A 13,548-nucleotide genomic window follows, 5' to 3' on the forward strand; every position below is an offset into this window, starting at 1 on the left:
AACCATCATCACCACAACACCGTCACCACAACACTCACCATCACCACAACACTCACCATTACCACAACATACCAGGTGACGAGGAGTATCAGTGGCTGTAACTTACCGACGATGAAGTCGTACTGGAGTAAGAGGTCGTCGGAGGCGTCGTAGTCGTGTCGTGTCGTCCCAGGGAAGAGCACCAACAGCAGGAGCCGCAGCAGGAGGACAAACACCTCACTTGGTAACTGTGGCAGCTGCAGCGTCATCTGTCATGGAGATCTACCGACATTAACGGTCTATTTTTTTAAAGTATATATTTTTACTATTAGTTCTCCTGCCATTAACACTTCACCCAAGAACATTAACCAGCAGTAGGTTAACGTTACCCTTCACCCTCCCCCCAACACACACACATCCACTCTAGTGCCTAATTTACTCCGTTTATAACCAGTGATAGGTATTAATTCTCTATAACTCCGGGTCTTGCTGTCAGGTGTCGCCTCACGAGGTCTTCAATTAAAAACAAATCCTTGAAACACGAAATATTATGATGATATGTTGAAGTGTTTAGATCTTGCTTGCTCAGACGAGGGTCGTCATAAACCAAGTCCATCAGCCAATCACAACCCACCATCGCCTAAAAGCAAGACAGCCATTGGCCACATAAAGTCAGGGAGCCACCGGGGGTACAAGGCAGAGACCTATGTCAGTACGTCTTACCTTACAGGATTTCCCACGTCAACTGGCCCTAGGACTCCCTCCCTCACCACTGCTGCTTCAAGAAGTTTCCTTAAACATCCGGGTGTTGATAGTAACCTTGGGCAAGTGCCGGGGCGGGGATGGGGAAGAGGATGAGGTGGGCGGGAGGATGGGGAGAGGAGGAGGATGGGGTGAGGGGGAGAATGGAGCGAGGGGGAGAATGGAGCGAGGGGGAGGATGGCGGTGAGCTAGGGGAGGAAAGGGGGAGGGGAGTCTGGGGTAAATGGGAAGGAAGGATAAAGTAAGTAAGGAGGGGACGAGAGACGTGGAAGAATAGGGTGAGGGGAAGAACACTATAATTTAACCCCTTGTGGACGATGGTTTTTCTCCCCTGTCTTCCTCCCCCTTTTTCTTCATCTCCCTCCCATGCCTGCCTCCTTCCTTCCTCCTCTCTATTTCCACGGGACAATACACACACAAAAACACACTCAATGTCGACACTTACAATGCAAAATACCCGGACCTGTAGCACAAGACCATCCACTACTCCTGCCATAACCACGTCCGCCACACCTCCAGGCGGATCTCTGTAAACAGCTTGTCATGGAAACGTATTTGAAACTCTTCCATAGCATTAAGTATCTCACGACTCTGTATCCGCAACCTTCAGTTTAATTATAATAAAAAAAATAAAAAAAATCCTAAACTCTCTCTCTCTCTCTCTCTCTCTCTCTCTCTCTCTCTCTCTTTCTCTCTCTCTCTCTCTCGTATTTCCCGAAGAGTCTATCAGTTAGAAGGTCAAATTAAAGTACAGAATCTTTTCCAAAGGTATTCTGCCCTTGTGTGCTTGCGTCCGTTAGGTGTTTTATATTAAGTCAACAGTTAATGTTACCAAGGTTTAATTTATAATACTCATAGCTAGGAGAGAGAGAGAGAGAGAGAGAGAGAGAGAGAGAGAGAGAGATTGAAGTTCTCTGCATTAATTCTTGAAGATTAAAATATAAAGCCAGTTTACTACGTTTGCCCTTTAAGAAACATTTTACACTAGTTCCCCCTAATATCAGCCAGAGACTAAAACCGTTTTCTTTGAGGTGAGAAAATACCACATTGGACCACACTAATCCCCACACACACAAAATTAATCGCCAGAAAAACTTGTCTACTGCACAAATTGAAGTAAAAAAACAAAAAACAAAAACAATAATAAAAAAGCAGACGCCATAATAATGTATGAATCTTTGCAAGTAACTAGATTAAAAAAAAGGACTCGTGGTAAACTGACCCTTTTACAGTATATATTTTTCTCTTGCGTTAAGATCCTGTTCAGATTTTTTTTTCTGTTGGTAGTTCTCAGCCGTAATGACCCAGGCGTTGAGGGCCAGTAAACCAAGATAATCGGTCAGTCTATAAGTTTGTTTTTAATAGCTTAGCCCTGTTCTCTATTACCGAATTTAATACGTTATCCCCCTCTCTCTCTCTCTCTCTCTCTCTCTCTAATGATGGGGGGCCCTAAGACAAATTAGTGGACAAATTGTGGGTTTTATGGTTAAAGCACCGAAAGTGACATACTGTAGATCATGTTTGATATACATGAAAATATTTATGATATAGAGCCAAGCTTAATATTTCCCCTGAAGTCCGTAAATAGGAGAAATTCAAGATGGCCACCAAATAAATTGAAAAATCGAACAAACCTCACAGCATCGGCAATAGATCATATGTGAACATGTTTTCACACTTAAGACATCCAATACTTCTGTCATTTCTAATAAAAATCCTAGAAATCTTCACAGTTCTTCCACATTTGGTAACATATCTGCCTCACTATAAGACAAAACAATAGGGCATAATAAAAGTGGATTTGTTTTCTGGGGAATAAAATCCCCCAAAACAAAATAATCCAAGAGTATGGCTTTTGTGTATGAATGAATAAACCCAATAATATCACTTAAAAATAAATAAGGAAATGGAAACGAACACGACTATACCCTTAACATGTAAAAGAACAACACCTAAAAACCACCTTGTCTTATTGGCTGAAGGAACAGTAACCCCATTAAGGTTATCTTACAAGGTCCTGGGAGAAAAACATCTAACAGCGGAACCTGAGTGTGTGTTGAGAAGCTGAATTTTTTCCCCAGTGGGTTAAAGGGCACAGGGTTGGTTTGGGGTCGTGTACCAGTGACTGTCGACTACGGGTGCTTTTGCTTCCTGTAAGTGGCTCTGGCGTGAAGTCCCTTGTGTAGTGTATTAAAATGTATTACTTGGCCATTGTATGTTATATTTGTCGTATTCTGGATAATAATGATTACTAATACTAATACTAATACTAATAATAATAATAATAATAATAATAATAATAATAATAATAATAATAATAAGGCTGCATTTACACCAAACGAGTCGAATCGAGTCGATTCATTAGAGTCATTTGACTCGTTCCCGTTCATACCGAAAGAGTCAAAACGAGTTAGGTTTGGCACTAAATTGTCAGAACCCAGCCTGATTTCGAGCAGTAATGGACACATTCTCTCGCTGAACTATATGCTCTTTTGTGGGTTCGGCGCCGGAGGAGAGCCCGATTGTGGATACATGAAATCAACACCAAAACAGCAGATTTTGATGCCTTTAGTCATTTGTTCCCAGACTTGGTGAACCATCCAGACAAATTCTACAATTACTTTAGAATAACAGAGAACATAGAGAGCAAGACGCTCCCGAACAAGATTTATCAAATCCTCCAGCTGCATGACGTGGTTTCCACCACAACGGACGCGCGATGACTGACGAAAAAATGGGTCTGGTCGTATTCATGAAGCGACTCGACTCGGCGTGACTCCCCGGTGTGAACGGTTTCTGGAAAAATATATAAATTAATGTGAACTGCAATGGCGAGTCGAGACGAGACATGACTCGTCTTGACTCGACTCGTATTGGAGGAACTGCAGCCTAATAATACTGATACTACTATTAATAATAGAGATACCAATTGACCCTTCCACTAGTACCAGCGGAGATACCAACTGATAATTCCACAAGTTAGTTACCGGTTGACCGTAAAAGCGAAGACGAGAATGTTTTAGACACAAGGAACTACATTTTCTACACATTATTTTTAAACCAGTATTACCCAAGATGTCGGCAATCCAAATTCTTACATCTAATATTAAGCCTGCCGTATATTTCTCTCTCAGGATCACGATTGGATGCAGCGTCATGACAGAAGGGGGCGGTACGGTGTGTGTGCTTACTGTATATACGAACAAAAAACTGGTCTATAACCTTACATCAGATTTACTCAATGATCATAGAAATTGTTACCAAATTTAAATCCATCCTAGTTTGTGGATCAGTTTACTCGGATATTATCGTATATTAAGATCGACTCGAGTCACCATAAGAACAATAATACAAATTTGACTTCAATAAATGCTACAGATAAGAAAATGGGTTATAGAAAGATGAACAAAGTCCTCAGCCACCAGGTGACAGTACCAGTCAGGCACGGAACATCCGTACAGGACTCACCGACCACTGTATTACCTTCTGCAGTAGAACAACGAGTCACGGGAATATAGGATAACACCAGGTAATCTAAATAAGATCATTGCAAAACTACAATTAATTACATGTTTTCCAAAGAGAACTACAAAATAGTGATTGGTCTCAGGTGACGCAATACATGTTGGTAGACGAAGCTTGGGGGAAAGCTTAAAGCTATATTTATTGGCGCTCATAAGGCAGCACCGTTGAAGAAGATATGAATAAAAACTAGGACTGAATCATGGACGGCTAGGGAGATGTTATATTCCATCAGACACCAGTCTGGTGGCCCTCCTTCGGACGCTTTCAATCAACTGACAGTCTCTAGCATGTCTCGAGGGACGGACAGCCATGGTATCTGAACTCCCTTCTAATAAGACTCACTAGCAGCCTTTACTACTCGATTTTATACCTGCATTGGCACTTTATATTATATACCTGTACTTTCCATGTACAGTACGTGCGAAACCAATGTGGACATACAGTATATGACGATTTTACTGAACAAATGTCCAGTCATCTAGTGGCACCCCTCTTCTGAACACTTACCGTTGTTTATCCTCTACACAAATAATCGATGCTTAAGTTTCCTGTAAAGTCAAATATTTTCCTTTAAATTGCACAAGACTTACAACAATCACTTGCTAAAATCACTAGACCAGCACTGCTTGTTGTCGATGTGCCACACAGCGTACACCATATTCCTCACCTCACAACTATCGCCAGGTACTGAACACCTCTCCAAGTGATTCAACGCATCGAGAACTAAACCGATCACCTTTTTTTTCAATTATACATAATAATATTACACGTGAATTAAAGTTATAATTTGCTAGAGGTTTTAAATTCTAATGGTTTAATCTGTAATCTATAGTTACTTAGGGGTAAATAGACCTGTTTATATATAATTTTGAAGTTTATATTCACTTTCCATGTCTATTGGGGGCTCATTGTGACACCGTTTTCTATGATACTCCTAGTGGATAGATCTTGCATAATATTCTTCTTTTTTTAATTTTTAGTTCCCATTAAAAATATATTCGAGGAGTTATTTATTATGCCATTATTTTTAAAAAGATTCACCTGTCTCTTACTTGCCTGATTACTTTACATCATATCGTTGGTTTAATAAAGGATTCATTTCACTCGTGTGTGTCATGCCAGTGTTCACGGCTTCATACTAAACGTTTTGCTGTTAAATTTTATTGCTACATAATATTTTAACCTCAAATTTAACTCTGCCATTTAATAAGTTTGTTCTGTAAAATAATAGGTAGATGGACGACACCTCGTTCCTCAGCCAGTAAAGTTTCATGAACGCATTTGCCCTCACCACGAGTCTCCTGCAGCCACACACACATTGTTCAGGGGTCGTGTGAGCTATAATACTCCATCAGATAAACGTTTCTACGGGGTTTTAAGTTAATTAATCAGGTAATAAAAGACAAACAGGTCCAAAACACATTATTTTATTATAAATAAAAACTATAACAAAATTGACGTAGAGCTAAACTATTGAGTGACACTGTTCAGTAACACGGTGTTGGTGGGATCTCTTCAGGTGTCACAACAGAGAATGTTTACCGTATGAACAGTGCTTGATAACTCTGGTAATTGAAACACCCTAAACCACCCTGGTGAACGGTGCTTAACCCTGGCAGTTGAATCACCAGATACCTTTACATATCTTCACCATAATATTCAGTACTCGACCTACCCACGAGTACACACCACACAATAATAACAACACCTGTTATTATTTGCAGGTGTAGTACTTGAGAATATTGTGGTGGTGTGGCGTACTCGAGGTTTTAGAATGTGTTGGCTGTCATACTTAACACCCAATCATCATACTAACTCTTTCCTGCAGTCACACTTGTTATAATGACCTAGAGGATTTACAACAATGCCCTGTACATAATACTAACACGTACATAAACCCGTGCGTCATGACCACAACTGGTTTGTTAGAGAGAGAGAGAGAGAGAGAGGTACTCGTCAGGGAACTTAAAGTTTCAGAATCAGAAAATGTATCCAGAAGTATCAGAAAAAAAAATAAGATGAAGACATAAAATAAAGGTAAAGTGTTGATGATATAGATGTACACTAATCAAAGGTGTACACGTTTAATTACATAATTCTAATGTTTGTAACTTTGTACACACACACACACTTAATGTACACACTGCCAGACCAGAAAATCACTTGAGGTTTGTATACAGATATTATACCACAAAAATATTTACACTGGTGTGGCTTAATCGTAATAGTCGAGTCCTACTTCATAAGGTCACACTCAGAGGTGACCCTTAAGAGACGTACAATGGAGGTCATTTATCCTTTGACGTCCCTTGAGTTTTATCTCGTAATTTTTTTTTGGGGGGGTTGGTATAATAGTGTAATTACTAACCTTGCTACGCGCTTAATGACCCTTGTTGTTGAAGCGCATTAATAACACTATAACAACAACAAACTACGTCCTCACAGGTATATCCTTCACAGAGGGTCAACAGGGGCGCCCCAATCCTGCTTGATGAGGTCGGCGCCCTTCTCACCGATCATGATAACTGCAGCGTTGGTGTTGCCAGATACCACCAGCGGCATGATGGAGGCGTCGACCACCCTCAGTCCTGCCACGCCCCGCACCCTGTAGAAGGGATTTTTGTTAGTGTACTTCATCTCTCATCCCCACACAGCCTCACCTCTCACCCAGCCTCACCCCTCACACAGCCTCACCCCTCACACAGCCTCACCCCTCACACAGCCTCACCCCTCACACAGCCTCACCCCTCACACAGCCTCACCCCTCACACAGCCTCACACAGCCTCACACCCTCACACAGCCTCACCCCTCACACAGCCTCACCCCTCACACAGCTTCACCCCCACACAGCTTCACCCCCGCACAGCCTCACCCCTCACTCAGTCTCACCCCTCACACAACCAAGGCATAATTCGGCAACACTTTACTTCCCTTGCTGAACGGTTAAATCTTACGCACGTTAGTATAAAGAAATGTAATTTGTGGTCAGGAGTTAAGCTGTAAACAGGACTAGACTCTCTCTCGCTTTTTTTCTCTTTTCTCCAATATTTTTTGTGTTATAGAGAAGAATCGAACAGAAGGGTGTGACTAATATTAAGTTGATGTTTTATTAAAACAAATGTATAGATTCTTGATTGACTCAATTCAGTATTTACTTATAATTCGTGTTTATCATAAAAGAATAAATGAATGTTGAGGTAATATCTCGTGTTTATATACATTCAATTATTAATGAATCTTTGATTTTCTTTTTGTGGTTAATTTGAAATAAATAATTCAACCCTGAATATATGTGGTCATAGAAAATGGTTATTTAGAAAGGGCACTTAGCACTAACTTGAGGGTGTGGTCGACGACGCTGTAGTGGTCTGAGGCGGGACCCATCTTACAGGAGCCAGCTGGGTGGTAGGTCGTCTTGGCCATGTTTCTCGTATAACATGCCCAGTACTCGTCTGACCACAACACCTGCTGCTCACACCCGGGCAACACCTGTAACACCACACACCTGCTTTATGAGTAAGTACAGTAAAAGCTAGAAACGAATCTTAGTGTTTTTTGTATGGGGGTACTACAGGTTTTCAAGGAAAACACCTTATGATAAATTTTTGAGGACGATCATTTAACTGTGGTTCCTAAACTAAGGTAATTTACCCCATTGAGGTAATAAAGACAGTATAGAAAGTGCATATACTGTATAGCTACTGTGCAAAGTACCATACTCAACTAATGCAACTCAGGCGCTGGGACTTCTGTCCGAGTTTGAACACGCTTGCGCAAATCCGGCGGGTTTTTTTTTTTTTTTTTCTTCCCTCGTGAAAACATCGAGCCGGAACCGGCTGGGTGTATCACCTGATGCTACACTGACAGGCACTATCCACCACCAAGCCCCCGGATCGGGCAGTTGGTTGTTACCAAAGTAACCTCATTAATCTCACTGATTATTGGGTATAAGGAACTATCTAGGAATGTGAAGAAAAATGTACAGAAGGCAAAGAGGAACTACGAAATCAGGATAGCAAGAGAATCCAAGGCGAATCCAAAGGGATTTTTCAAGGTATATAGGACAAAGGTCAAAGACAAAGTGGAGCCCTTAAAGTCAGAGGGGAAGTGATCGATGATAGTGCGGAAATAAGCAAAGCATTAAACAGCTACTTCTTATCAGTTTTCACAGAGGAAATTCACGAGGAAACGCCCGAGGTGGAATTGATATTAAGGGGAAATGAAGAAGAGAAACTAAAGGATATCACTATCAGAAAAGAGGATGTTCTTCAGAAGATAAATAAATTAAAGAAGACAAAATCCCCAGGGCTGGATAAAATTTTCCCTCGAGTTTTGAAAGAGTGTAAGGAACAGATTAGCGGACCCCTCGTAAATTTATTTACAAAATCATTAGACACGGGAGTTGTGCCAGACATATGGAGACAGGCAAATTTAGTGCCCATATTCAAAGAGGGAGACAGAGCATCAGCGTCAAATTACCGGCCGATTAGCTTGACGTTAGTAGTGGGGAAATTTCTGGAATCAATTATAGCAAATGGCATCCGATCACAATTGGAGAAAAGCAAATTAATCTACGACTCTCAACATGGATTTACAAATGGAAAATATTGTCTAACAAATCTGCTGACTTTTTTTAGGAAAGTCTATGAGGTAGTTGATAATGACGAAAAATACGATGTTACTTTAGTAAGGCATTTGACAGAAAACTGCATCAGAGTCTTCTGAAAAAGGTTAAGGCTCATGGTATCGAGGGGAAAGTCTTAAATGGGATAAAATCATGGCTCACCTATAGAACACAGAGGGTCAGTGTAGATGGTTTTAAATCTGAGTGGGACTGTCTAACTAGTGGGGTTCCCCAGGGGTCAGTACTGGGCCCACTCTTGTTCATAATCTATACATAAACGATCTAGATACTGGGATCAGCAGTGACATAAACAAGTTTGCGGATGACACCAAAATTGGGCGGCAGATTAATTCAGGGCAGGATGCAAATACACTGCAGGAGGATTTAAATAAACTGCAAGAGTGATCAGAAAAATGGCAAATGAAATTCAACACCAGCAAGTGCAGCGTACTTAATATTGGAAGAACAAATACGGTCATGTACACAACCTTAACATCAACCTAGAGAAGTCGACTTGTGAAAGAGACTTAGGGGTACTTGTAAGCCCGGACCTACGGCCTAGAAAACAGTGTGTTAATGTTCGAAATAAGGCAAACAGAGTATTAGGTTTTATATCTAGAAGTGTAAGTAATAAGAGTACGGAGGTCATATTGCAATTATATCTTGCGCTAGTCAGGCCGCACCTCGACTATGCTGTTCAGTTCTAGTGCCCTTATTATAGAATGGATATCAATTCACTGGAATCGGTGCAGCGAAGATTGACTAAAATGATTCAGGGACTTAGAAACCCTTTCTTTCAAGATAGATAAAAGAAACTAAACTTGTATTCCCTATAAAGACGAAGAGTGTGGGGAGATATGATAAAAGTATTCAAGTGGGTGAAAGGAATCAATAAAGGAGATATAGATAAAGTTCTTATAATATCCGAGCAGGATAGGACTCGTAGCAACGGATTTAAGTTGGATAAGTTTAGGTTTAGGAGGGAGATAGGAAGGAACTGGTTCACAAATAGGGTGGGAAACGAGTGGAACAGGCTTAGGAAGGAACTGGTTCACAAATAGGGTGGTAGACGAGTGGAACAAGCTTAGCAACTTTGTATCAAGTGCTGGAACGCTGGAAAGTTTTAAAAGGAGGCTAGATAGATTATTGGACGATAGCAAGTGGATGTAACTCTCGACAGGAGCTGCCATGCGCAAGCCATCCGGCCTAATACAGACTCCTTATTTTCTTTTGTTATGTTCTAAACCAGAGTTGAAAGAACATAAAACTTAAATTTGACCTGTAAATATATTTCCATCGGTCTTATGATCACAGTACATGATCCAGGTGGTTATATAGGCAACAGTTGGAGTGAGAGAAACGTGAAAAAATGGGTAATGCTAAAAAAGGTTTTACACCGCTGATTCCTTCAGGGTTAAAACGTAACCATCGTCCTCAACGAGTTATTGAGTAACTTTAAAATTATCGTCTCAGAATTAATTAAAATGTTCCTCTCAAACTAAACAAAAATAATAAAAATTGCACCCCATTATCCAAAATGAAGTATATCAACCCACCATTGGTATCTGACACCCAGCCTAGTGTAAAGGTGCGAGTGTTTAAATCTACGGTGAATTGGACGGACACGTCTTACCTTCCTCACGTAGGGTACAGTCAACAACATTACCTTATCGTGAAACTTAGCGCCGTGGTCTACTCTCAGTGCTGGCGCCTTACCAACCTCCAGGGAGAACTTGATGCCTGTGTAAAGTTAATTTCCTGAATATACTTAAATTTCTGCTTCAAGTGTGACGTAACGTAAGTAATGCAAGTACAAAAGTAACTTCGATACATAACACGATACCGTTAAGTTACGACATGGAGATTATAGACATGATACAGAGTATAGACATGATAGAAAGTATAGATAAAATGATAAATTAAAATAAGGTAGAGATAATTAAGGCTGGTTTTGACTGTCTTTGCGAGTTACGAATTTAAGAAAGAAAGAAAAGTTGATAATATAACAGAGACAAACACGATAATAGAGAAAAAAATCATGAGGTAATAAATCCAATAAATAGAAGAAAAAGACATGATGAAATGAAGGTAAACAAATGTAAAATAAACATGTAAACAAAGACACAAGGAACCAAACAAAACCACAAGAAGGAACCAAACAAAGCCACAAGAAATAAACAATGCCACAAGTAAACAGTACCACAAGAAGTAGTTGGGGTCAATGAGCGGGGCGTCCAGAGGGTCACTAGATCTTAACGTCACTGACCCACGACTCTTAGGACGGGTCAACATGGGGCCAATGGTGAAGCCCTCCTGACCAATCAGTGACTTGTAGTGCTTGTGGAACAGCTGTCGAGAGAAGCAGGGAATTAGGGAGAAGATACTAAGGTTTGTGGAGGTGGAGTAGAGGCAATGAAGATAGTGGATGGTGGTAAAGGGTGGATGGTGGTGGTGGTGGTGGTAAAGGGTGGATGGTGGTGGTGGGTATGTGATGGTGGTGGTGGTGGTGGTGGTGGTAAAGGGGTGGTTGGTGGTGGTGGTGGCGGCGGTAAAGGTGGATGATGGTGGTGGTGGCGGTAAAGAGTGGATGATGGTGGTGGTGGTGGTGGTGGTAAAGGGTGGATGGTGGTAAAGGGTGGATGATGGATGGTGGTGGTGGTGGTAAAGGGTGGATGATGATGGTGGTGGTGGTGGTGGTAAAGGGTGGATGGTGGTGGTGGTGGTAAAGGGTGGATGGTGGTGGTGGTGGTAAAGGGTGGTGGATGGTGGTGGTGGTGACGGTAAAGGGTGGATGATGGTGGTGGTGGTAAAGGGTGGATGATGGTGATGATAATGCCAAAGATAATAATAATTACAATAATAACTATTGTTACCACAATCAGTAAGGAGTAGGATAAACCTCAACTAAATATTATGTTAGGTTGTAAGTCATGTCATGTTTATTGGGCGTGCCTGCCTGTGTATAGAGTAGTGGAGAGATACAGACAAGCAGAAGGATGGTGTTGTGGTAATAGGTTGGAGTCGTTTGTGTACAAAACTCCTGACGCAGGGAACTGTGTCAGCCCAGGTAACGCCTGCGACGAGGGGCACCGACACTTCAGTTCTTACCATCATAGGGTGAACACCTAACCTATTCAGTTTGAGACCTCCAACAGGTGAGTTCAACCTGTAGTTAAGTTTACTCAGGTACTCTGTGTCCAGTGTGTTGTTTATTATTGTGACATGGAAATACAGCAATTAAACATTTTGTATGATTATCTACTTATGATTTATTATGCAAAATACTAAGAATTAATTATATTCAACAGGTTTGACCGAATTATAACGTTCGAGTTGAACGTGACTGGTGTTATTATCCCTTAATCGCCCTAAAGGCGATTTAAAATAAAAATCTCTCTCTCTCTCTCTCTCTCTCAATATACAGCAGCGGTACTGTAGTCTCTTACATCTCTCCTGTAGCCGATGCCATCTGTTATGAAGAGGCCGTAGTCGAAGGCGGGGGTGCCGGACACAAACAGGTACTGAAGGTCGGGCCAGTATGGGTCACCTTCCTCCGCCAGACTCCAAGCGTTCACCTCCACCCCGAAAGGACAGGTGAGCGGCCCTGTGGTGGAGGTAAGATTGGGTTTAAATAGTGCAGGTGAGGATGGAAGTGGTATTATCTGTTAATGATTAATTAGGGAGTTAATTATATAAATGAGTATAATAATGTTAAGTTGGGTTGTATAATTATTTTTTTCAACTACTATCACTACTACAATAAATAATAATAGTAAAAATAAGCCTAAGTGTGCACAGGAGACGTTAATACTACACATCATTTACCTAATCCTCCCTCACCTTCCCCATTCTACCTCAGATGAATGTTAAACCGGAGCAGTATCCCCTGGGTCAAGAAAGGTCATACAAAACTCCAAATTATACCGTAAACTTGAACTATCTCACCTTTTTTGTATTTCAAGTAATCTGTTATCGCTTTAGGCTGTGCGATTCGGAACACTGTGTCAGCAGAGCCTTTGTTTACAGTCCAAGTAAGACCGAAGATGGAGGGATGGTCATGGAAGTTCTGACCAACCCCGGGCAAGTCCACAACCACCGGGATCTGGGAAGAGGTGTGTTAATGAGGGTAAGTTAGCGAGAGTGTGTTGGTAGGGGCGATCTGTGGTGTAAAGGGCAGCATGCTCGTCTGGCAAGCGAGAGGGACCCGGGCAAATTTCTTTACGCCATTTGCCTCTGTCTACCCAGCGATTAGGAACCTAGGCCGGTGTACACAAAACTTTTCAGTGCTAACAAAGAGTTATTAAGGCTGACATTTTCCTGTTAAGCACTAATAGTACATACACAACTTTTAAGAGCCAGAATGGTACTGTTAAGTTAAAAGACATCGGGTGCACTTTTAAGTCCCGTAATAGTCGTGATTTGCCCCAAAGACAAACGTCAGAATCATCTAAAACCGCAAGAAAAATAGCGAGATTTTTTTTTTTCATGTGACAAAGGTGATGGGTGGTTAACGAAAAATAACCCCCTCTTTTTGTCTTTATTTTTCAGGAAAACCTTCAAGCGGCCATTCAATATTAACTTTTTCTCTTCACTGGCATCCACCAATAATAAAGTCTGGTCTGCTCTCTAGTTGGGCTTCCTTTTCTTTCGTGGGGTT

General features: G+C 41.3%; 1 protein-coding gene across 1 annotated transcript in view; it reads right to left on the reverse strand.

The window, feature by feature from the left end:
• Positions 1–13,548, reverse strand: part of LOC121877461 — a 42,985-nt gene that overhangs the window by 10,075 nt on the left and 19,362 nt on the right. Inside the window, exons 9-16 of the mRNA XM_042383227.1 lie at positions 12,837–12,993; positions 12,338–12,495; positions 11,087–11,240; positions 10,525–10,631; positions 7,605–7,756; positions 6,725–6,871; positions 1,255–1,345; positions 107–248 (exon numbers count right to left, since the gene is read on the reverse strand). Of these exons, the coding sequence (XP_042239161.1) occupies positions 107–248; positions 1,255–1,345; positions 6,725–6,871; positions 7,605–7,756; positions 10,525–10,631; positions 11,087–11,240; positions 12,338–12,495; positions 12,837–12,993 (1,108 nt within the window). The remainder of the gene's footprint in view (positions 1–106; positions 249–1,254; positions 1,346–6,724; positions 6,872–7,604; positions 7,757–10,524; positions 10,632–11,086; positions 11,241–12,337; positions 12,496–12,836; positions 12,994–13,548) is intronic.

This window comes from Homarus americanus, unplaced genomic scaffold (assembly GCF_018991925.1).
Source record: "Homarus americanus isolate GMGI-L3 unplaced genomic scaffold, GMGI_Hamer_2.0 scaffold367, whole genome shotgun sequence".
In the NCBI taxonomy this organism is placed as follows: domain Eukaryota; kingdom Metazoa; phylum Arthropoda; class Malacostraca; order Decapoda; family Nephropidae; genus Homarus; species Homarus americanus.